This window comes from Rhinolophus sinicus, linkage group LG04, assembly GCF_036562045.2.
Source record: "Rhinolophus sinicus isolate RSC01 linkage group LG04, ASM3656204v1, whole genome shotgun sequence".
NCBI classification, from domain to species: Eukaryota; Metazoa; Chordata; class Mammalia; order Chiroptera; family Rhinolophidae; genus Rhinolophus; species Rhinolophus sinicus.
The window spans coordinates 169,515,920-169,541,633 of record NC_133754.1 but is presented as its reverse complement, the minus strand read 5'-3'; the positions used below and the strand labels follow the sequence as shown (position 1 = coordinate 169,541,633).

Genomic DNA, 25,714 nt, shown 5'->3' with positions numbered 1-25,714 from the left:
GGATGGTGTCTCGTGACACCAAAGAATGGAAACACGGACCCAGGAGAGGCAAAGAGTTTTAAAAAGAGGATAGTTTATTGAATTGGCTCCTGAAAAGTAAACAGGTGTTCACCAAGCAAACTGAGGTCCAGTGGGCAGGGGGCCGGTGCGCAGGCACCGGGGTGGAGATGTGGGTGCCAGACAAGCTGCGGGGCTAACTCCAGTGAGGCACCAGAGCCAGCACTGGACTAGGCCCCAGGCTGTGGCCCCTGGGAGACCCTGCCTTTGCACCTCCCTGCCTGAGGGCGGAGTCCCCCCGCCCGACACCCCGTCCGCCACCCCCACCCCCCCAATGCTGCATCATTCTGCCCGGTTCCCAGTTAGGATACTGGTGCAGGTACAGTAACATCCGGGCAGGGCTCTGATAGGGGGCTTTTACTATTGGAAGCACCCCTTACACACACACACACACACACACACACACACACACACACACACATTCCGTGATTTGCGCTCCTGTGAACCTCTCTGGGCCTGGACTCCCACACTTCCAGGAGCAGCTCCGCCCTGGGGAAGCCCCACCCTCTCTGGGACCGTCCATAAATCCTGGGTGCTCCAGTGCGTAATCCCAAACTCCTTGTCTAAGAAGTGGAACCCGCGGACTCTTGTAAGTACGCATCCTCACCCCAGTCCCACTTTTTTTTCCCCTCCTGAGTTCCTACACACGCCTTTGCGGAGCGTTTACGCGTTGTTCTCCCTCTGCTTATGCTGAATAACCTCTGGGTCTTGCACTGGGAGGAAACTGAAAGCAGATGTCCTGATGCCTCCGGTCCCCGCGGGTTCTTGGAGAGATCGGAGACGGGTGCTGGAAGGGAAGGGCATGGCCTGGATGCCTTTCGGCTGCAGCCCATAGGTGCCTGCTCCGGGAAAGGGACTGGCCAAGGAACTTGAGGGACTGCAAAAGAGGGACAAGAGGGAAAGGAAGGCAGGGGTCGGAATTCCGTTAATAGGCACGGGCGTGCGCGGGGCGAGGAGGTGGGAGGCTGAGACGGTGTCTGGACTGAGCACTACATCTGGCCCCTTTTTCCGGTCCTTGGGACTCTCCCTGAACCACTCCTGCCTCTGAGGCCAGGCTGTTCCCAGGGGCTTCTGGACACTTGGCCTTTTCAGAATTCGCAGCGGCTGCCTTTTTGGGAAAAGAAACAAGAAGGAACAGCAGGGCTGCGGATCCAACCGCCCCGACCCCTCCACTTGCGGAAGTGTTCCCCTCCAAGCCACAAGTGTCCTCTCTCCTGAGGGCACAGCATTGGTCGGGGACTAAGTGAAATCGCCAGCGGCTGCGGGCAGCAGCCGATTCACTCGTGGGGACGGCGCGGTTCCCACGTGATGCAGAAGTATTCAGAGTAGTTGAATCATTTTAGGGTTTTGTGTGGAGACAAGTTTAAACACAAATCCTGGAGTTCACCTTTGGTGCCAAAGAAAACTCGTCCTGAAAATGGGGCGGAGCAGCAGCGCCACCCGGTGGCGCTCAGGTGTTTTTGAGACTATCTTAGAACGCGTTGTTCTATCCATCTGAAAGATGTGCAGGGATTCTTGGTTGAGTCTTTGTGTTTGACGCTATTTCTTAGGATTCGCTTCACTTGCGGTGAGAAACGGAGTATTTGCATGCCGGATAGCTGTTCAGTGCCCTAGAGAAACCCTAGCGATGCCTGGGAAGAATTTCTGTGTTGGTTTACATTTTCCATGGTCTTGAAGATTTCTGAGGAAGCCTCAATTTTCGCCTGTATACTGGCAATGATAATAATGCCTATCTTATAGGGAAGTTATGAGGATAAGATGAGGTGATGCATATAAAGTGTTTAGCACAGAAACAGAAATATAGTAAATACTAAATAAATGTGATGGATGCTAGATGATAATGATGAGAAGTAGATTATGAATAGACCCTACTGTCTGGCCTTAGTGCAATGGTTAGGGAGCCATAACAATCCAGTCACTTCATGGCAGTTGACTACGTTTACTATGTTCTAGGAGCTTCAGGATGGTTCATGCTAAGAGCTGGACCCTGAAGAAGCACTTTGAAGGCAACCCTACAAATAGTAACTTTGAGTTGAAGACAGTTGAACTCCCACCCTTAAAAAATGGAGGTAAGTCATATTCATAAAATTTGAGTTGCTAGAGACTGTATCAGATCGACTTTGTTGCATAACAAACTACCCCAAAATTTAGTGACTTTGAACAACAATCATTTGTTAGTACACAATTCTGTAGGTTGGCAATTTGGACTGAGTTAAGTTGGTTCTTCTGTCGGTTTCATCTGGGCTAAATGGTTAATCTAGAATGGGCCTCACTGACGTCTGGTGGTTAGCAGGCTTTCTGCTGAGGTGTGTGCCTCAGTTCTCTTCTGGGTGGTCAATTTTAGCAGGCTAGTTTGAGCTTTTTATTTTCACAGTGGTCTGCTGGACCTAGGGCAGCAGGAATTGGCAAGCTCCATTGTGCAAGTACTTTTCAAACCTCTACTTGTATCACATTTGCCAGTAAACGTGTCAAAGCAAGTCACAGAGCCAAGCCCAGATCAAGAAGAGGGAAATAGACTTCTTGATGGGAGGAGTGGCCAAGAGGCCCACACTCCGAGATGGGAGGTATCTGTGGCCATTTCATAATCTGCCACAGAGACGTTTTCGAAGTTCTCTATGTGAAGCCTTAATGTCATGTTGGTAATTGAAACTCATTCGTGGGTGCATTATTCTTCGTGACTTTGACCAGACCATGGGGAGGATTTCCTCTCTGTCCTGGTGAGCTCGATGATGACAGTGGGGTAGCACTGCCCGAACAGCTGTGTGCAGAGCTCAGACTATCCCTGTGAACAGACAAGGAGGGGAAAACCCTCATCCTTCCCTGAGGAGCCTCCCATCTACTTGGGGGGAGGGAAGCAGCAAGGCAAACCTTAAGAAATCTAAGGGAGAGAAACAGAAACACACTTCATGACATGTTTGGAGATTAGCTTTGTAGAGCAGACTATAAGGAGTGTCTATAAAGGGGTGTTTACAGGTAGGCAAGTTTTGCGAAGAGGGCATGCGATCAAGTAGCATGGCAAAGTTATCAGTCCTATCTAAACTGGGATAGCCAGGACTCAGCTTCAAAACTCCAGAGAATGTGTGCATAAGGGTCACTCCAGCAACATGCATATTCTTTAATACTGACTGGAACTGGTAATGAAACTCTATGTGGGCACTGCAACATAGTGGTTACAAATGTGGTCTGGGGCAGGTTACTTAACCTAAGCTTAAATAAAATGGAAACAATAATTGTTGAGAATATCATATGAAATAATCCATGAAAAGCATGGAGTCCTGAGTAAATAAGGGTGATGATGATGATGATGATGAAAAAGCAGAACAACAACTGGCCTGGCCCAAATGTGAGAGTCCTCTTGTCTGCTCAGTACTGTGTTTCCCCGAAAATAAGACCTAGTCAGACAATCAGCTCTAATGCGTCTTTTGGAGCAAAAATTAATATAAGACCTCGTCTTATATTATATATACTACATATAATATAATATTATCTATATATACTATAAGACCGGGTCTTATAGTAAAATAAACCTTGTCTTATATTAATTTTTGCTCCAAAAGACGCATTAGAGCTGGTTATCCGGCTAGGTCTTATTTTCAGGGAAACATGGTAGAAAGCACAGATGAGAGGGTAACCTGGAAGTAGAAAGATTATCTGTTTATTTAGAATGCCAAAGTCAACAAAGACATCAGGCCTTGACTTTATAATTGCCTACGGAATGCTTTGTTTTGTAGAGGTCCTGCTGGAAGCTTTGTTCCTTACCGTGGATCCTTACATGAGGTACTGTTTTCCTCCTAAAAATTTTTACATTGTATGTTAGACCCTATTTTGAAGTAGGTCATCTTTTAAAATATCTGATTAAAATAGTCATTTTCCCCTGATCTCCCAGTACAATATCAGTGATGGAATTTGTGGATGCTCATCCCTTGCTGGCAAAGGCCTGAAGCTTGCTGAGGAATTACTCTGGCCCCTTTCTTTTACCATCATCTCTTCTCTTAATGTCCACAGTTTGCCTCTGATTGCTCTCCAGAATTGATTCCAGAAAAATTAGAAGAAAAACGAAGCCAAACTCCAATTTATCCATTTCACTATTGGCAAACAATTTGAGTAGAGGAAAATGCTAAAGCTAAAATTAGATTTTCTTGCCTTCCATTTACCTGTGTACGTTTAATTTAGGTGATCTTCAGCTGATTCAAACATGTGTACTCAGTAAACACCTCTGGAAGGGGAGAGAATAAAAGCCTTCATGGGCCACTAACTCCTCAGTAATTTTTTGCCTAGGTAAATAATATAGTTATCATTGCTTACAATAATTTTTTACATAGCAGGTTGATAGAGATTCAAAGCTAAGACACCAGCTGAGTGTCCTACAATTCAACTCAATTCTGACACTATCTACCTGGAGATGATGTGAGATCCCAAAGACTAAAGGCTCAGTCCTAAAGACTGTCCACCCCGCTTCAGGCACCAATTGCAAATCCAGGTTGTTACCTGTGCTTCTGACCAACCAGCTATAGAGGGGGAGGTTCTAACAACCCCCTCCTTGTGTTCAATTAATTAGCTAGAGCAACTCAGAATTCAGAAAACCAGTTTACTCACTAAGTCACTGGTTTGTTGTAAAAGGCTATAACTTAAGGACAGCCAGATGGAAGAGATGCACAGGGCAAGAGATGAGGAAAGGGCTCGGAGCTTCCATGTCTTCTCCAGGGGCACCACTCCCCGTATCTCCATGTGTTCACCAACACAGAAGTTCTCTGAACACTGTACTTTTGGATTTTTATGGAGGCTTCATTACATAAGCATGTCTGATCAAAACATTGGCCATTGGCAACTGACTTAACCTCTAGCTCCTCTCCCTTTCTGGGATATCAAGGGTGTGGATGGGACTGCAAGTTCCAATCCTCTACTCACAAGGTTGGTTCTCCTGGCAACCAGCCATGATCCTTAGGTAGACATTCTTTCCAAGTCACCTTCTTAACATAACAAAAGACACCTTCAATGCTCCACTACTTAGGAAATTCCAAGAGTTTTAGGAGGTTTGTGCCCCCTGCCCCCCAAAAACAGACGAGGACATAGACCAAATATATATTTCTTCTTATAAACTACAACATTACAGTTAGTGCTTGAGGTAACAAGCACCCAGTGGTACCTGGATTATGTTTTGAAAGTCGTTGGTAGAAACTCATCCACGATGGAGCATTGTGGTAAGTTTCTCGTGTTCATTTCTTAGAAAAATATCAGAATGCTTCTTTGGGGTCACAGAGCAGAACTACCTCTAAGAGTGTCCTACATTTCACCCAGTTGTACTGCCCTCATGAGTCTGAGTTTCATTTCTGCACACACTTCCCTAGCGGTTTTCCATTTGGCTTGAAACCCAAGACAGTTTTCTCCAGATACACTTATGTATTAAGCACGATTTTTTTTTTTTTTCCAGAGTGGTGGCCAAAAGTTTGAAGGAGGGTGATACGATGATGGGACAGCAAGTGGCCAGGTACTTATTTCAATTTGTCCCAGGGTTTGGAAAATAGTTCTCACCTTTACCTTTCGTCAGGTCCTATCTCTGTCCATTGCTCCTACAATTTCTTCAGCCTATGTGTTTCCCTCATCGATGTTGGAAGCAACTTGGGAAATCTGCCTTTCTTCACCTAATTGGGAGGGAGGAAAGGCTGTGAAATTGTCATCATTTCAACTTCACTTTGCTATCCTTACTTTTAATTAGTAAAAAAATTATATTCGGACCAGCCCGGTGGCTCAGGTGGTTGGAGCGCCGAGCTTCTAACGCCTAGGTCACAGGTTCAATTCCCACATGGGCCAGTGAGCTGCGCCCTCTACAGCTAAGATTGTGAACAACAGCACTCCCTGGAGCTGGGCTGCTGTGAGCAGCCGGAGGTCGGCCAGTGGGCTGCCATGTCTGCCATGGGCTACCATGTGCTGCCAGCATGAGTGGCGGGCAGCCGGCAAGAGCTGCCATGAGCTGCCGTGAACTGCTGTGAGCGGCTGACCCACTGCCTCAGCCAGGGGGAGTACAAGGCTCATAATACCAGCATGGGCCAGGGAGCTGTGTCCTACAAAACAATGACTTGAACCAGAGTAGGGTTGGGGGGGAGGGCAGAAAAAGGGGGGGAAAAATTGTATTCATCCAGTTCATGATTATCGTAAAAATTCAAATTTAAAAAAAAAATGCATCTTGGAAACTGAAAGTTTCCGCATCATCTGAGCCTTAGAGATGACTGTTGTTAATGTATTATTTCAAAAATTGTTCAGTACAGAATAATCTTCACACTTTTAAAAAATTGGATTAAATGCCCTTCAACAAATTGCTTTTTCTCACTTAATATGTTATGGATATCTTTTGCTGATAGTATATAAATATACTACCTATCTTTTAATGGCTGTAAATTATTTCATTGTTATCTGCCTTTTAACTAATCTAGTACTGATGACTATTTCCAATTTTTTACTACAAATAGTTCTGCAAAGAATATGTATGCATTTGTGTGTGTGTGTGTGTGTGTGTGTGTGTGTGTGTGTGTCTGGGTTTTCTTTGCCCACTTGGATGAATACTGCTTTACGTTAAGTTTCCAGAAGTATAAATTCTAGATCAAAGGAGATGCATGATTTTAATTTGAAGAGATGATGATAAATTGCTCTTCCAAACAGTTGTATGGGTATCCACTCCCACAACTAGTGTATTAGCGAACCTGTGTCCCACATACCTCTATGCCCATTGCTTATCATCAGCCTTGGCAATCGGAGATGAATATGTTGATACTTCATGCTTAAATTTGCATTTCTTTCATTGTTAGTGATGTTCTTTTTGTAAATTAATGATCAATTTCTTCTGGAAATTATCTGTTTATGTCCTTTGCCCATTTCCTTTAGGTCTTTTCATTTTTTATATTGATTTGTAAAAGCTTCTCATATGTTAGGAATATTACTTTTGCAAATGTTTGTTTGGGTCTTTATCTTTCTCCTGTGTTCAATTATAGTCTAAAATGTTTATGTTATAACATTATTGATATTTGTAATTATGGCTTCTTGGTTTCACTGCATGATGAGAAAGGCATTCTCCCCTCCAAAATGGCTAAAATGTTTGTTCGTGTTTTCTTCTAGCATTTTATACTTTAATTTTTCACATTTAAATCTTTGAGTCATGTTGAATTTTTATTTTGGAATAAGGGCTGAAGTGTTTATATCCAAATGACTGTCAAGTTTACCATTTATTGAAATCTTATCTGGATTTTTATTGGGATTTCAATGACTATAGATTCATTTAGAGAGAACTGGTATCTTTACGATATCTCCAGCACAAGGTATATCTTTCCATTTATCCATTTTTGTCTTATGGACTATTAACAGTTTTCTTCATGTAGGTCTTACACATTTCTTGCTAATAATCATAGAAATGAATATGTATTTGTGTTTGCTGAATTGGTGAAGTTGTTTGTTTGTTTGTTTAGATAATACCCAGTGATGGAAATGTTGTTATGATACTGTCATACATTAAGGGTGGAAGCAAAAGTTGGCATAACCTTCTAGAAAGGAATTTGGCAATACAGCAGCAATTACAAATTTTTTCCCCTTTCTTCTGCCTCCCCCCCCCACTCCAGTTCAAGCCGTTGTTTCTCAGTGTAGTTGTGTAGGACACAGCTCTCGGCTGCTCACACTCATGGCAGCTCTTGCCGGCTGTCGGCCACACACGCTGGCCACCGGCTGCTCATGGCAGCACACAGCAGCACTCAGCAGCCCGTGGCACCTCACGGCACCTCACAGCAGCCCATCGCAGCCCACCTCCAGGGAGAGCTGTTGTTCACAATCTTAGCTGTAGAGGGTGCAGCTCACTGGCCCATGTGGGAATCAAGCTGGCGAACTTGGCGTTAGGAGCATGGTGCTCCAACCACCTGAGCCACCGGGCTGGCCCACAAATGTTTTAATAACTCTTTGACCTAGTAACTCCATTGATAGAAATATTGCCTAAGAAACTAATAAAGTCATATTTATAAATATTAATTGAAGTGTAATTTTTATTAGGAAAAATACTGGAAATAGTCTAAATGTCTAATAATGGGGAAATAATTAAATTCATTTGTAGTTTTTAAAGGATTCTTACTAACATGAGAAGAAGTACAAGTGATATAGACTAGTATAATCTTGAGAGAGAAAAATTAGGTTACAAAACATAAAATTACTTCAATTATGTAAATATATATGTATATTTAAAAATATGTCATTAAGTTATATCCAAGCTTTCCCCCTTCCAATCCATTTTTCATACTGAAGCCAGAGGGTATCCTTTAAAAATGTAAAGTTGGATAATGTCCCTCCTACACTTAAACTTCAATGGGTTTTATTGTCTTTAGCCAACATGCAATATCCTTACTACCTATGTCCTTCAGTATTTATCCATCATGATGTGGCCCTTGTATGTCTCAACAGCATCAAACTCTGTCACTCTACATCTTGCTCACTAAACTTGAACTCCAGCTGGTCTCATTCTGGTTCTTCAAATACAGGATGCTCTTCCTAGCTTTGTCTATGCTGCATCTCTGCCTAAAATGTTTCTTTTTTTGTTTATTACCACCACAAGTATCATTCTGAATTTACTGACTCTTATAATTCAGTGTCATCTCTCTCTCCCTCCTCCTTCATATGAAACCCTTTACATAATTGTAAGTTATGTAAGGTATAATTGATGTAAATTGGTATAAATAATACACCTGTGAAATCACAATAACAATGAAGATAACATATTCACCAACCTCAAAAGTGTTCCCCTGTCCCTTTGTAAACCATCCTTCCCACGCCTCCCCACATGCACTCCCATCTCCTGGCAACCACTAATTTGCTTTCTGTCACTACAGATTAGTTTACAATTTCTAGAATTTTATATAAGTAGAATCATACAGTATATGCCTGTTTTTGTCTGCTGTCTTTTTTTTTCCCACTCAGCATATCCATTTTGAGATTGATTCATGTGATAGCAAGTATCACTAGCTCATTGTTTTTATTGCAGACTAGTATTTCATTGTATTCCCTGGTTTAGCTATTTATCTTTTGGTGGATTTGGGTTGCTACCAGTTTGGGGCTATTACAAAGAAAGCTGTTAGGAACATTCATGTGCAGGTTTCTGTGTGGACATATGCTTTCATTTCTCTGGACTAGGAGTGGAATGGCTGAGTCACACGGGAGGTGTATATTTAATGTTTTAGGGTACTGCCGATGTATAGGATAACTGACGTCTTAATAGTATTGAGTTTTCTGATCCATTAGCATAGTATATACACTACTTATTTAGGTCTTCTTTAATTTCAGTCAGCAATGTTTTATAGTTTTCAACATACAGGTTTGCACATTTTGGGTGTGGGGGGGAGTCAAATTATCCCTGTTTAACACTATTGTAAGTACTGCTTTTTAAATGAGAATTTCTGATTGTTTATTGTTAGTATTTAGAAATACAAGTCATTTTTGTATATTAGTCTTGCATGCTACAATCTTGCTCAATTTAATCACTAGAGGCTTTTTTTTTTTTGGTAGATTCTGAAGAATTTTCTATATAGATAATCATGTGGCCTGTGAATAAAGATAGTTTTATTTCTTCCATTCCAAAAAAATAATAAAAAATAAAAATATGTCATTAAGGTTGCCATAAAGCACATCAAAATATTATCAGTTATCTTTGTATTGTGGGATTGGAACTGATATTTTTATTTTACATGTTTCAAGTTTTCTGTAATAAATGTATGTTATATTTTATGATGGGAGGGAGACAGTAAAGAATGGTAAAAGTAGGAAAAGATGGAAGAAAGGGAATCAGCAAATGAGACCGATAAGAAGCAGTTTAGAGGGAGAGGTAAAACGTGTGGAGAAATCGGTACCCTGGAAACTGATGAGGAAGAGTTTTGGGTGACCCAGAGTGTGGAATACAGTGAAAAGGTACATTCAGATAATGAATGGAGAGTGTCCACTGGATTTTGCAATAAGGGAGTGTTGTGACTTTAGTGGAGTACTGGGGGTAGAAGGTAGGTTGCGTTGGGTTACCAAGTAAATGGGAAGTGAAGAAGTTCAGCTGCAAAAGGCAGGAGAGAGATGGAGGAGGTAGGGAGAAGATGGGATTATAAAATAGTGGAGGTGACCATACATATATGCTGAGGGGAAGGGACAGTAGAGAGAAAAATGTTAAAGATTCAGGAGAGAGGAGGGGCTAAGAGATGGAGGGTGAACCCTGAAGAACAGAAGAGGCTGGTGTTCAGGACACTTTGAGACAGAGGATGGACACCTCTAAGAGAGAAGGAAAGTGGGTTAGAACAGAGACAGATGCTGGACCAGTTGAAAGAGTTCCTCTCTGATGGCCCATATTTTTCCTCGAGGAGGAGGAGAGACCAGTGGCTAAGAATTAAGATGGAAAGATGTGGGTAGGGTATTTAGTCATAGAATATCAACCTCAGTGCTCTTTGTGTACATCTAGTGCAGAGCGTCCCAACTCCCTTGAAAAGGAAGAGGTTTCACATATCTTCGTGTGCTTTATCTTTCAGAGTTGTGGAAAGTAAAAACTCGGCCTTCCCAATAGGAACTATTGTATTGGCGTCTTCGGGCTGGACAACACATTCCATTTCTGATGGAAAAGAACTGGAAAAGATGCCTGCAGAGTGGCCAGACACCTTACCACTGTCTCTGATGCTGGGAATTGTTGGCATGACAGGGTGAGTTTTGTGGGTGTATTTCATTTGTTTGAATGCCTGACACTCTGGATTTCCAAAATGATTTGTCCAGAACTTGGTCAATAAGAAGACATTATAGGCTCTTCTTATAGGGGCTGATGAGAGAAGATGGTGGGAAGAAGGAAAGAAGAATGGGCTAGAGTTAACCTTGGGAATGAAGGAAAGAGAGATAATCAGGCCAGAGATCCTAAGGTACAAAGAGAAAGCGGCAATGAGAAGCAACATGGGGTGTGATCCCTCTCAAGCAGCTGGCAAATGGTGACACAAAGGCACCACCTCCTCCTGTCCCTGGGAGGGCCTTAGCTTCATTCATCACTCATCTCTGCCTCCATTTCAGAATTTAAAAAGGGAAAGAGTTCAATCTATGTTGGCTTTTCTGTATCTGTATCCTTCTTCACCTTTCCGTATCCACATCTGAGTTTCCCGAGAGGTAAGAGAACCTAAAGTTTAAATAACTGAGATGAATCAAAAGTATGGTTGTCCAGTCAGTCACTCAGCTTGGCACAGATTTCAAATCCTCAAGTGCCTCTTGGCCTCAGGAAGTTCTTCCTATCCCTCAGGAAGACTCCTAGTCAGGTCATCCTGTATCTACTCTCCAGGTCCCAGCTACACTTTGGACCTCAAGTTCCCTTTTATGCCCTGGAGAAACAAGGTAAATTGGATGCCTTTTGGAGGCCTCCAAACTTTCCTAGTCTGGAATTCATTTATTGCCATTCTTTCATTAAGTTGTGTGATCTTTTCCTTCCTTCCTTCCTTCCTTCCTTCCTTCCTTCCTTCCTTCCTTCCTTCCTTCTTTCCTTCCTTCCTTCTTTTCTTCCTTCCTTCCTTCCCTCCTTCCTTCCTTCTTTTCCCATCCTCCCTCCCATTTTCTTTTTCACACATCGAAGGATTTCTAAAGAATGAAATGGAAATATATATCCTCAAACAATCAGCCTGTAACAAAAACCTATCCCATGCACCCCAAGTTCATATTCCACTCAGAATTTGAACCCCTCGGAATTGCTACAGCCAAGAGACATCCATGTGAAATTAAAGGATGCGTAATAACCTTATTGCATTAAATGAGTGGGCACTAAACAGAATTTCAGCACTTCCCATCTTTCCTGCCTGCCCTGTACCTCTACTAGTGCGAGCTCTCCCTCCCACCTTGTTATGCCACCCATCCGAGCCAGGTGTCGGAGCGCAGGGGCGAAGGGAGACACGAGGAAACCTCAGAACAAGTCTCCTGTGACTTAGCTGGTGGGAAAGTAATTTGCAAAATATTAGGAGATCTTGACTCCTAAAACAGAAGATAATTTATTCACTTGTACACATCCCTTATTCACCTGTTCCAAACCCCTAAGGAGTGTACTTTTACTTCAGTCAACTTTATCCCAGTTGTTCTCAATGATTGAGGGAGAGGAGTTATGCTATACCTGTTTCTGGCTTCCTCTAGTGACACGACCCCCATTCTTTGAGAATTCCTGCCATTATGAGCACTTGTCAATGGTGTAAGTCAACCCTTCAAGAATGCTGGGACTTCTGCTATGGACTATACAAGAAGTAAAACTTAGGGGTGTCTTTCAGTTATCCAAGCTCCACAGATTTAACATTCACCCGAAGTACAGCATCATTTCCTTCAATAGGACCTCTCTCTTTTCTCTGTTGAGCTGGAAGAATTCATGTGTTTTGCTCTCCAGCCTGTTGATTCTGTTAAGCGCTGCTTAGTCCAAAGTATGCCTTTAATTTCCCTCTAGAATTTCTTTGCTATTGGCTTTTCCATCTTATCTTCATCTTATTGTTTCAAAGAGGTGATGTTTGGGAAAGGCCTTATGTATCTTAGGTCACTATGTCTAATTGAAAGCTGATTCTGGAAATACCTAGAAGGTAGGTTGGGAGAAGGGGGATTCTGGTTGTCATGGGTGGAATGACACAACCAGAAAATATACCCTCTGCTTCTCTTCTGGCATGAGGCTAACTTGCCTAGCACGCTCTCGTATCAGCATTTATTAAGGGGGTGGTTCTCAGTTGCTAGTATTCAGACGAATTACTTGGAGTCTTATTAAAATTCAGATTTCCACATCCTAGCATTTCTGAATCATTGGGTGTGGGGTGGGGCCTGGGAATCTAAATTTTTAATATACACTCCAGGTGATTCTGAGGCAGGTGGTGCTCCAGCCATCTTTTGAAAAACACTGGGTTAAGGGATTATTTGATATTTGGGTCCTTAGAAAAAGTGTTGCCTATTCCTCTCACTACTTTCCTTTCAATGCTCAACTCTCATGGACCCCCCAAATGTAGTCAGAGGCTAAGTAAGTTTAAGTTATGCCAACATGTAGTTTGTTTTATATAGAAATAACTTTACATGAATTTGAAATTTTGCAAGTGGCTTAACAATCACTATAATGGATATGGATTTCATTGGCTCAGACTCAGGAGTGCAAAAATATAACTTAAAATTTGTTTACTACTGTACTTTACTTCTATTTCAAGTGCTCATTTTGGCTGGTGTAGTAAAATAAAACCTCAGTTGAACTCAGTGATTTCTCACATCATTTCAGGTTTCAAACTCAGATTTTCCTTTATCTTCTCCCTAGAGTTGCTACAAAGCTCCAAGGGCTAATAATGCAAATTCAGTATCAATAGAGCAGGGACAACAACTTCTTGATCTTGATCTGTCTTAGTCTTAGGCTGCGCTCCCGCTCTAAGTGTCACTTTTTCCATTGTGTCCTCAGCCACATCCCTTTCTAAGCTGGCAATCCACTGAGGTGCGATGGTTTCTTCACCCAGTCAATCCCCATCAGTACTGTCTGAGCTGCATCTTTGCAGGCCTAGTGGTTCTATCCCTACAAGCTAACTTTGACATCCCACTTGGGGTGAGATGGGGCAATTTTAGAAGTTCTTCCATACCCCTTTGGAGCCATGGAAAACTCAAGGTGGTTCTCTCTCACCCTCTCATGCCTAGACACCTCCTACCATTAGATCTGCTCTGTGATAGCTGGTACCATGATGACATGTAGGCTTTCCCCATGAAGCACACCAGCTCCCGGAAACTTACGTGGGAATGAGGCACAAGCTTTCTCTCAATTGTTAGATCCCCAAAGTTTAAGGGAGCCCTACTTTCCTTCACCCCTGAAACTTGACCTGGTGATGGAGAGGATGCAGCCTCCTTCTAGCCAACTCTACATTCCCTCCCTAGTTCTCATCATCTTTATTCCTATTTGGAGGGCAGGTAAGGAGGAGGTGGACCATTAGTGGCTGGTAATATTCATTTCCTGTTGTTTTCTTTTACCTAGACGCATGGCAGTGGGCTGCTGAGGTCTCTGGGGTATATCTGAATGAGTTAAAGAGAAAAGCAACACATCTATCCACATATCCTTAATTTTCTTTCCTCAGCCTAACAGCCTACTTTGGCCTACTTGACATCTGTGGTGCAAAGAGTGGAGAAACAGTGCTGGTCAATGCAGCAGCAGGAGCAGTGGGCTCTGCCGTGGGGCAGATAGCTAAGCTCAAGGTAAGTGTCTTCCTCCGGTAGCAAACATTTACTCAAAACCCATAGTATGCACTGGGAATGCAGCAGTGAACACAGCAGACCTTCCCTCGTCTCGGGGAGTTTAGTCCAGTGGATCCTGTTTAGAAGTTGGAGATTGGGAATGATTGAGACATGGGGGGAATGAGGAAAATGGTGTAGCAGAGATGACCTGAACATTATTTGACAACATTGCAGGCATCAAGTCATGAATGGCCTCTACCTAGAATAGTGAGTTTGTAAGCAGTAATTACTATCATAATTTTTGTTGAACATTTCTTGTTACAGCTTAGTCTCCTCTCTTCATGATTGCCCCCAACAATAGAAGGAGGGATGTGAGAGCAGCCAACCAAAAGGCATTGCCCATAGGGCCCCATTACAAAGGCTATGGCAGGCAGCCCAGAGCGGTGGGGTCATGACCGGGGAACTAACTTCTGGGAGATACCCAGGGCATGGAAACGTTGATTCTGATTTGGGCAGGTGTCTGTGCTCAGAGATCTGATCTGATGGTGGGGATATAAGGCAGCAGGTACCTCAGACACAGTCAGGATGTGTCACATAGTGGGAATGTTCCAAAGTCATCTGTCTTGGCTGATCCCTTGCCAGAAGCTAGGATGCACGAATCAGGACCTAGTTCTTAGGGAAAGAGTTAGGTAGAATACAGATGAGTACAGGGCTACAACAACAGCCGAGAATTCGGGCTGATGTCCAGCACAGATGGGAGCTTGGAATGCCAATAGGAGACAAGGCTACCACAGAAGCTGCAGGAAAAATTTATTTAAATGAATAAATAGGAATAGATGTTGAATTTTATTAAATGCCAATTCAGCATTTATTAGGTTTACTTTGCAGTTAATAAATTATATCAATTTTTCAATGTTGAACCATTCAAGCGTTTCTGGAATACGCTTCATTTACCGCTGGTATATTATGGATTTATGCCTTTGGATTTGATTTGATAACGTTGTAAATAGAATGTTTGCATCTATATTCATAGATGAGTTTGGTTTAAAGATTTTTGTTCTGAACTTACCAGTGTTTAGCTTTGGGTTATACTAGAGTATACAAAATGAATTAGTAGTATTTCCAACATTCAAATTTTAAATGTTTTACTAAAACTATAAGGGATATTTATTTCAAAAGTTTGATAGGATTTACCCTTAAACCTGTTGTTTCAGAAATTCCACTGGAAACTGCCATGCTAAGAAATGTGTGCTTAATCCTTTTTTCTTTACTATTTTGTGTGTATGTGTGTACGCACACGCTTAATCCTTAAAGGAAGATGGTTAGTTTTGCATTCTAGAGAAATCACTTTGGCCTTAGTAGGAGAATAGTTCATAGGGACAATGTACTAGAGACAAGAAGTCCAATCAGGAGACTCTTAGAATAATTCAGATGAAAATTGTGATGCACTGACAGTGGCAATTGGAAGTCAGAGCCGGCTTTTAAGGATATTTGGTTAAAAAAAAAATGAATAAAAGCTGGTGATTGGATGTGGGTAATAAGGGAAGGAAAAGCATATCCTATGACCCACGTTTCAGATTTGGATAACTGAGTGGTTATCTCCACTACAATGGAGAATAGCAGAGGAGCAACAAGTAACAAGCAAGGAAAAGAATACACTGCACTTTAGACACATTGATTATGAAGTACCTACAGGCTATCCAAGTGAAGACTCTTCTAGGTTGTTGGAAATACTGATTTGGAACTCACTCAGGAGAAAGGCATGTATGTACTGGAGTTCATCACTAAGGAAATCACCTCTATGAAGGAGGCAGTGAGAGCATAAGAGTAAATGAGATCATCCTGTGAGAGATTATAAGATTAGAAGGAAAAAGGACAAAGGATGGAGCTTTTGCAAAATAGTTTTTTCTTGAATCATGAGGAATGGAAAAAGTATGTCGGTCACTGTTTGTACAGATACATATATGACCCCAAAGGTCTTTCCCCAATTGAAAGTGCACAGTGGCTCATATTCTGGTCTTCACGATACATTCAAATTATGAGAGCTTTCTGAAGAGCTACTTTCTATGTACCAATATAATCTCTAGTCTCATCCTGCAAGTGCTTTTCAGAGTGCTCTCCACTTCCTGTCTGATTAAGCAGTGTCTAGTCCAATGCTTTGGGCCATATCATAAACAAGGGGGCAGTTATCAGGAGGGTTGTGTAGGAGTCCCAGAGTTGAGAATAATAGTCTAAAGAACCACTGCACCAAGAGATAGCATGCAAATCATTGCAAGGGAAGAGAAGCCCCAAAATAAAGAAATGAGAGTCAAATGAATGTTGACAAACCAGCAGGTCGAGGTGACCTGCAAACCACATAAACCTAGAAAGGATCAGTTGGGCCATCAGAGGCAAGCTGAAGTTATGGTTGGGTTGTAGGCTGGCTCAGGGACGAATTTCACTTCTGGGACCTTTCAGCTCATCATGGTATCCTCATGTATGTGCCTCAGCACCTAGAAGGGTGTTCTTGGAAAACCTGACCATACTAGACTAGGAGGGTGGAGTTAGTCCATACTTGTGGCTTGTACATGGCTTTCCTTTTTCTCCCCATTTAGGGCTGCAAAGTTGTCGGAACAGCAGGGTCTGACGAAAAGGTTGCCTACCTTAAAAAGCTTGGATTTGATTTTGCCTTTAACTACAAGACAATAGAGTCTTTGGAAGAAACTTTGAAGAAAGCTTCTCCTGATGGTTATGATTGTTATTTTGACAATGTAAGTACCAATTAGATTTAATATTTGATTTACTAACAAAGTACTATACAAGCAAATATACTTCTGGAGTTTCCATCTGAAATATATAAAGAAGTACATGTGCCTTTTTTTAAAAAAAAAGCTTTTTTGAGATGTAATTCACCTATTTAAAGTATATAATTCATTGGTTTTTGGTATATTCACAGAACTGTACAACCATCACCACAATCAGTTTTAGAACATTTTCATCACCCCAAAATGAAATGTTGTACTCATTAGCAGTCACTACCCACTGCCCCCCAAAAGTGGCCTTTTGTAACAGGCTTCTTACACTCAGCATGTTTTCAAGATTCATCCATCGTATAGCATACATGTTGTAGCATGTATCAGTACTTCATTCCTTCTTATGGCCAAACAATATTCCATTGTATTGATACATCACATTTTATTTATCCATTCAGCAATTGATGGGCATTTGATGGGCATTTGAGTTATTTACACTTTTTGGATACAATGTATAATGCTGTTATGAATATTCATGTACAAGTTTTTGTGTGGATATGTTTCCATTTTTCTTGGGTCTACACCTTCAAGTTGAATTGCTGGATCACATGGTAACTCCATGTGATCATTTTGAGGAACTGCCAAACTACTGTGCAAAATGGCTGCACTATTTTACATTCTCTCCAGCAATATATGAGGGTTCCAATATTTCCACATCTTCACCAAAACTTATGATCTTTCATTGTGATTATGGCTACCCTAGTGGGTTTGAGGTGATGATTTCACTGTGGTTTTGATCTGCATTTTCTTAATGGCTAATGATATTGAGCATCTTTTTCATGTGCTTATTGGCCATTTGAATATCTTCTTTGGAGAAATGTCTGTTCAAATCCTTTGCCCACTTTTCAACTCTTATTTATTCAGTTGTAAGGCTTCTTTATACATTCTGGATACAAGCCCTCATCAGATACAGTCAGTTCTTGGTATTCCTTGTAGTTACATTCTATAAAATCACCACAAACACTGAACCATTCATTGCTCGTAGCAAAAGTACTAATATGTACATATAAGCACATATCTCCCATAGATTACAATCTTAAATTCCAAAAACAACTTTCCCTATAGCTTCCATTTTCTTTATTTTATAAGAGAATATGAGATTCAGAGAAGAGTTAAGTAACTTGCCTGAGGCTGCCCCACTAACTAACCCTCCCAGAGTTGGGATTCGTACCCTATCCAGTGGCCGCAGAACCAGAGCTTTTTGAACTACACTGCATTGCCCCCTACTGTCTTCACCCTCTGGTCATCTCCATGTGAGAGCTTAAAAAAGAAGGCAGAGCTGGGGCCCTATTTGACCTTAGCTGGGAACTTTGCATCTCTTTCGCTGCTCTGCACGTGTCTGCAAATGACCAGGGAAAGAAAGCTCTGTGAGTATTGATTTGGGGATTATAAATAAATTTTAGCAAATAGTCCACTTCACAAATATGGAACCCACTAATAATGAGGATTGATTGTATATGGTTTGCAAATATTTTCTCCTATTCTGTAAGGTGTCTCACTTTCTTGATGATGTCCTTGAAAGCACAAAAGTTTTCAATTTTGATGAAGTCCAACTTAATTTTTCTTTGGTCACTTGGGCTTTTGGTGTCATGTCCTAATGCTCTACCTTACCCAAGTTCATGAAAATTTACTCCTTTGTTTTCTTTTAAGAGTTTTAGCTCTTACATTTAGGTCTATGATGCATTTTTAAGTTAATTTTTGTATATGGTGTAAGGAAGGAGTCCAATTTCATTCTCTTCCATGGATATCTATATCCAATTGCTCTACACCATTTGTTGAAAAGGCTATTTTTTTTTTTCTCCTATTGAATTGTTTTGGCAGTCTTGTTAAAATTCAATTGACCACAATATAAACGTTTTATTTTTGGACTCTCAATTTAGTTCTATTGGTCTATATTTCTGTTCTCACACTGTCTTGATTAATATAACTTTGTAGTAAGTTTTGAAATCGGAAAATGTGAGTCCCCCAACTTTGCTCTTTACATGCCATTTGAGTACATTCCCATACTTTTAGGTAGGGCAATGAGATTATTGAACTGATCAGAGAATCTCACAATACAATAAAGTAAAATTTGTAAGTTATGTTCCTACAGTAAATGGAAATGCCCAGTTTCTAATGTGTTTTTCCAACTGCAATTTTCTTCATTATTGTACTAATTCAATCAGTTTGTTGCTGCTAACACAAATGATATGAAATGATTGTGACTTAATGAATCTTCTAGTGTTTACATAACTTCGGGTTTGTTTGTTTGTTTTTGTACGGTTTAGGTAGGTGGAGAATTTTCAAACACTGTTATCACCCAGATGAAGAAATTTGGAAGAGTTGCTATATGTGGGGCCATCTCTACATATAACAGAACTCGCCCACTTCCCCCAGGTAATCAACTCATGAACGTGGTCACAGATGTAGAAAGACTATACAAGGAGAAAATTCACAGACATGGTATCAAAATACTAAAAATATTTTAGTGACTATCAAAATATCTAAAATATTTCCTGATACTCTTGATGAAGAGTATTTATTAAAATAAAAGTAAATAATCTTATATATTTGTGTTAAGTCAGCTTATATTAGATTTTGTTAGAAATAACAGGATCTGAAAATACGGAAGAAACACTTAGAGTTATTAAAAGTTTTAGTTTTGTATCTATTGTTTCCTGCAAAGCTGTAAAAAGACAGCCATGATTTGATTTAGAAACAGAATACCTTGCTTGGTCTAGCTGGTAAAATATTAGGGTTCTTCAGAATAGTCAAGATATTGCTGGGGGTGTAGGGATGGGTAGAGAGGGACTTGAGGTAGTTGGAGGGAAAAACAGGCTGCCATTTCCTTTAGTCAGTGGTGGACAGTGCTTCCTAATGCAGCAGGACACCCTGGCATGAGTCATCAAACTGGCAATTTCTACTAAAAGGGAAAGGAGGATGCATTTCCCCTCCATTCCTTGATTGTCCTTATTTTGTTTCTGTGCCTTCCCATGCCCTTCATCCCCCACTTCTCCACTTTCTTCTGCTGAGACCGCCCTGTCCCACCTCCATACTCAACAAAGGTCTGAAAGCAATATCAACTAGAGAACGACATTCATTAGATCCCCATCCCTGAGAGATGTTGTACAGGCCTCATATTTTACTGATGGGGAGATGAATGGTGGAGAGGACCAGAGGCTCTTTAAATCCTACTAGTGACAGACTCAAAACAAAGACAGGTCTTCTGAATAGCTCACATGGAGTCTTTTTCTGCTACAACAATTCTATACTGTTAGTGAGATTCCAGATGTATCTGTGGTCTAATAAAAGGAGAACGAACAACAAACAGGAATCTTCCAGATTACCACCAGGATCTAGGCAACTAAATAAATTGGTTGTTCATTTTATGGTGGGTTTGACTCATGGAAATGAAAACTTTTAGCCCTGTTAGTTAACAACAAACAACTGCACTGAGACAGGTGGGCAAGAGTGCGAGGGGCTAAGGAAAGACAACCTGTAGATTCCCTCTTGGGCTGTGAAAAACAAAAGACACTACCTTCTCAAAGGAAATTCTAGGTTCACTCAGCAGTCTTATTGTTAGGGACTTTTTTTCACCTGTGTTTTTCTAATTGATGCTACACTAGAATCATGGGAAATCTTTTGCTTGCCAATTGAGCAAAGCTCCAAGATGCATTTTCTTGACCACAGTTCAATTAGGTATATAGCCAAATATTTTGGATCCCGTAACTTGATCTAGTCTTTTTAGCAATTACTCTTTGGAAGTTCAGCTGCTCAGATAGGTCTCTGAGATGTCGGCTGGCCTTGTCCATTCCATGTTAATCAGATAGGATTCTACTCTGCTTTGATCCCCAGAAATTCTAACATACTTCCTTGTTAGGACAGCTGAGAGGCTAGTAATTATTCACCCCAACTTTAATGCCACATTTTTGTTGTTGTTGTTATCAATAAAGAAACCCACATTCCCATCAGGGTGGACAAGCCCAGAAACAGTATTTCATCCTCTTCCAAGATGAGTAAATGAGGATTCCAGTCCTTAACCCACAAAGAGTATAACTGGTGTGGGTCTTCTGAAGAAGCACCTCTTCTGCAAGACCAATCTAGCATTTGGATGTGTCACCCTTTTATGTCACCCTCATGTCTCACTCATTTTGCATCAGTTTCTTTTAGTTCAGGAAAAAGCCCTATTTCTCTGATTTCTTCAAAGTATTGAGAGGGGTACCAGTTATCAAAAATGCTAAAAAAAACAACCCAGATTCTGCCACTCAAGAGACCTTGCCTCTTCTGGCCCTGACTGGACCTGACTTCCTGGAACTTGGAAGGCAACGTTCAGGTGTCCTCCTTTCAGTTTCTAGTCCCTTAAGATCCTTGAGAAAATAAACCAGGCAATGAATACAACCCTTTCTCTTGCACACAGAAAAGTACTACCTTCCAGGCTGCCAGGTAGCCTTGTGCTTTTTCTAGGCCTGTGGTTCTCAAAGCGTGAGCCCAGGACTCACAGCATCACCATCTCCTGGGAACCTGTTAGAAATACAAATTCTTGGGGCCTACTCCACAACAGAAATCGGGGGTGGGGGTCCAGCAATCTCTCTTCACAAGCCCTCCACGTGATGCTGATACACTAAGCATGAGGCCCGCTGTTCACGCTAACTCTTGGTACCCTGAAATGGCGAGGACAGGGGCAGGTGTGGGAGTTGTCGAGCCTCTTGATCTCTTCACTCTTGTTGGCTCTTAGGCCAGGGTGGACACTAGTTGTTCTGCATCTCCTCTGAGAACAGGATGAGATAGGTTTATGCCATGGAATAAAGAAGAACGTGCTAAGTGTTGGGACTGTGCACGTCTTCATTCTTGAGTACTGCAGAAATGTTTTCATACGGCATCTTCAGGACCTCTTTCTGTTGAACTATTTGGGAAGTTTGTGGTGGGCCTTGCTTCTGGCATGAACACTACCTGGCTGGCTGGCCTGTGCAAGTGAGTGTCCTATTGCTGCTGTAGCAAATGACCACAAACTTGGTGGCTTAAAACAACACAAATTGAGTATCTTACAGTTGTGGAGGTCAGAAGCCTAAAATGAGTCAGCAGGGCTGCGCTCCCTCTGAAGGCTCAAGAAGAGCATTTGTTGCCTTGCCTTTTCCAGCTTCTAGAAGCTGCATTTCTTGGCTCATGGCCCCTTCCTTCCTCCATCTTCAAAGCCAGCACATAAGATCATCAAATCTCTCTGATCTCTGCTTTCATTATCACATATTTTTCCCCCTGACTTTTCTGCCTCCCTCTTTCCTTACAAGAACCCTTGTGGTTATATTGGGTCCACTGGTATAATACACACTAATCTCCTCATCTCAAGGTTCTGAAGTGAGTCATATCTGCAAAATCCCTTTTGCCATGTAATGTTAACGTCTTCATAGGTTCTGGTAATTAGGATATGGACATCTTTTGGGGCCATCACAGGGTGAATGTTGATTTACGGGCAGCCCATTGGGTCAGAAAAGAGTGGAGGGAACAGAAGAGGAAGGACTAGAACAGTGATGTGAGTTGTAGTGTTTGTTTTCACCACGACCACCTCCCTGGGACCCTGTTGCCCAAATGCGTCCTCCTCTTCATAGGCCCATCCCCAGAAATTATCATCTACCAGCAAATCCGCATGGAAGGGTTCATCGTCAACCGCTGGCAAGGAGATGTCCGCCAGAAGGCTCTGAAAGACTTGCTGAAATGGGTCTCCGAGGTAAGGGGCTCCAGAGCCAGTCCCTCCAATTGTGCACTAGCTACCCTTCCCTTTTGACGCTGTAGACTTCATTCCCACTGCAAATACAGGTGCATCTCACTGCCCCCCATTTCATAAGAGAATACCTGGAAGTGTTGTCTACACTCACTGTCTGCAGTTCCTCTCTTTCCATTCTTTCTTAAACATGCACATCAGTCTTTAGCACTGGTCATTGGGCCTCTTTTCTTCTCTGTCTATCCCTTAGTTAGGTCATCCAGGCTCATGGATTTAAATATCGGTATGCTGATAAATGTGTGTCTCCCGCCTGAATCTCTCCTCTGAGCCCTAGATTGCTCAACAGCTGCACTCGGGTGTGTGATACACATCTTCAACTTAACATGTCGAAAATTAAATGTTTTGATCTTTCCTGCCAAACCTGCTCCATATACAGACCTCTCCGTCTTGGTTTAGGCAGTGCTAACCTTCTAGTTGCTCAGTCCAAAAACCTTATAATCATCTTTGATTCCTTTCTTTCTTTCCTACCCATATCTAATCTGTTGGGGAATTCTAGTGGTTCCTCCTTCAGAATACACAGAGTCTGACCACTCCTCCCACCTCCATTGCTCCCACCCTGGCCCAGGCCACCATCTTTTCTAGCCCAGATGTAGCCTCTACCTGGTCTCCCACTTTTTGTGCCCCTACAGACACAGCCAACACAGCAGCCAGAATGACCTTTTAAAGCGTAAATCAAGCAATTTCATTCTTATGCTCAAAACCCTGTAAAACTCTCCTTTTCACTTAGCATAAAACCAATAAGGCTACACATGATCTGACCCCTATTACGTCCTACTTCCATTTTTTAGTGTTGACTTACTTTGCTCACTCTGCCCAATCCCTCCCCTCACCTCTCCACCCATCACTGCTTAATTCTCTCACCTCCTTCACATCTTTGCTAAAAAATTGCCTTCTGAATGAGGCAACTTTTAAAATGACCCTATTTTAAATTGCAATCCCCCTTCATTCTTGACTTTCCATATCTTACTTTTATCTATAGCAATTATAATCTTTTAACATAATATATACGATACTCCACCTCCCTCCCACAAGACTGTAACCTCCATAAGGGCAGCATTTTGCAAAACTATCATGCATTTTGCTTTCTAATATATCCCCAGCACCTAGAATAGTGTCTGAATAAATGAACGGATGAACGTTAGAGGGGCATGTATTTGTGCCATGGCTCTTCCAGCTCCTCCATTAGAAAGTCTTCTTACAGCCATGCCTTTAGATTTGAGAAAGCCAATCTTTTCGTCCTGGGCTGTGATCATTTCCCCACCAAAACCATGCAGAGTTTTAGTCAACAGAAATCAGAATAACCAAGGTGTGTTATGGGGAAAGTATCACACTTCCTAATTCCTGGCTTTATGATCATTTCCCAATTCAAAGAAATAGACTGCTCCTCTGGCAACAACTGGAGGTTGGCGTTTGTCCCAGTCTAACACTTAGAGTGCCAGCCTGGGCTCTTTCCAGGAAACTGGGAAGAGCTGAATTATTTTTAAGTTCCCAGTGTGTAGCCTCTTCGCCCCTGTTGGTGAAATTGAATCTAGCCCTTCCATGATCACAGCTGACAACAAGAAAGCACTGTGTGGCTGTCCCTAACGCCTCCCTCTAACAAAGTGAACCTAATTATAGTTTTAAGTAACTAGTGTGTTGGCCTAATTTCTCTCTCATCTACTGATTTTTTTCTTACCCCTCCCCTTTTTAAAAACACACTTTTTATTTTAGAGTAGTTATAGATTTACAGAAAATCACAAAGATAGTAGAGTGTTTGCATATACCCCACATCCTATACCCTAATTTCCCATATTATTATCATTTAATATTAGTATTCTTCCTTTACGTTTAAGCTTTAAACTGGATTACAGCTTTCAACCCTTTCCAGGTACTTTGCCTCTTCAAGTGCAGGAATGAGCTTGGGCTTTCTAATTAAAGGTTCAAATCCCAGCTTCCCCACTTACTTGAGTGACTTCAAGCAAACAGTCCCTCCGTAAATCCATAAAGGGTGTTAAACATCACTGGAATATATTGGGGGGGGGGGGAGAGAAATGGTATCAGGTAACTCAGGTCTCCACATAAGACCCCTTAAAAAAATGGAAAATGTGTATTAGTTCCACTTAGTAGACTGTGCCTTGTAGTAAAGAGAATGAAAAACCTTCCCCACTAAATGAACCCTTCCTTCCCACACTCCTAAATGAATGTTAAATGTATTGAAAGACTCTTGGCTTGTAGGGAAGAGAAATTATTAGAGCACTGTGGTAATATTTACATTTCCTGAACAGGCTCTGCCTCTTCAGGGGCCAGAGGCAAGGAAGCCACATCATTGGAAGGATGAAAGCAGATAATATTCTAGAAGTGTGCTCCTTTCTCCATCTACTTCCACCTCTTCTGAGACCATTACATTATTAAACTATGTTTTGTATACTTAGGAAACTTTGTATACTTCTATTTTTAAACTGTGATCTGATGCCTACTATTAAATTCTTATGTGTACTCTGTAATGTTACGTACACTGTTTATGTGGATCATGCGTCCAAAATAACTGTAAGTTCACAGAGCACAAGGCCACCATCTTACAGTTCCAAGTTTCCCATGTTGTACCTGATAAATTTAAAATACGATATCAATCTATTATATTTGTTTTGATACAGGGTAAAATCCAGTACAATGAATACATCATTAAAGGATTTGACAACATGCCAGCTGCATTTATGGGAATGCTGAAAGGAGATAATTTGGGGAAAACCATCGTGAAAGCATGAAAAAAGTGATACATGGAATCTAGAAATCATTTCAATGATTACTTAATTTCAAGTAAATTGAATGGTAATATTACTAAATTTTACCATTTAGTAAAAATGTATACTGCCTCCATTATCTTAAAAATAGTGATTGTAATGAGTCTGATCTACCTAATAAAGTACATTTAAGTAGTATGTAA

The 25,714-nt window shown here is 41.5% G+C and overlaps 1 protein-coding gene across 2 annotated transcripts; it reads left to right on the top strand.

Annotated features, from left to right (window-relative positions):
* The first annotated feature begins 477 nt into the window (after positions 1-477).
* On the top strand, positions 478-25,714 carry PTGR1 (prostaglandin reductase 1). Of its 2 annotated transcripts, none has more exons than XM_019749543.2 (10): positions 478-646; positions 2,011-2,126; positions 3,789-3,834; positions 5,489-5,545; positions 10,587-10,754; positions 14,148-14,265; positions 16,839-16,994; positions 19,304-19,412; positions 22,619-22,737; positions 25,425-25,714. In XM_019749543.2, the coding sequence occupies exons 2-10, from the start codon at positions 2,021-2,023 to the stop codon at positions 25,533-25,535; spliced, it is 990 nt and encodes a 329-aa protein (XP_019605102.2). In that variant the 5' UTR covers positions 478-646; positions 2,011-2,020; the 3' UTR covers positions 25,536-25,714. The 2 variants fall into 2 exon arrangements, with proteins under 2 accessions (XP_019605102.2, XP_074186928.1); XM_074330827.1 differs by lacking the exon at positions 478-646 and adding an exon at positions 758-892.

Coding starts and splice junctions, on each gene's coding strand:
- PTGR1 (XM_019749543.2), top strand. CDS start 2,021: ATGGTTCATGCTAAGAGCTGGACCCTGAAGAAGCACTTTGAAGGCAAC. Junction 2,127..3,788: donor CCCACCCTTAAAAAATGGAG/GTAAGTCATATT, acceptor TTTGTTTTGTAG/AGGTCCTGCTGGAAGCTTTG. Junction 22,738..25,424: donor TGCTGAAATGGGTCTCCGAG/GTAAGGGGCTCC, acceptor GTTTTGATACAG/GGTAAAATCCAGTACAATGA.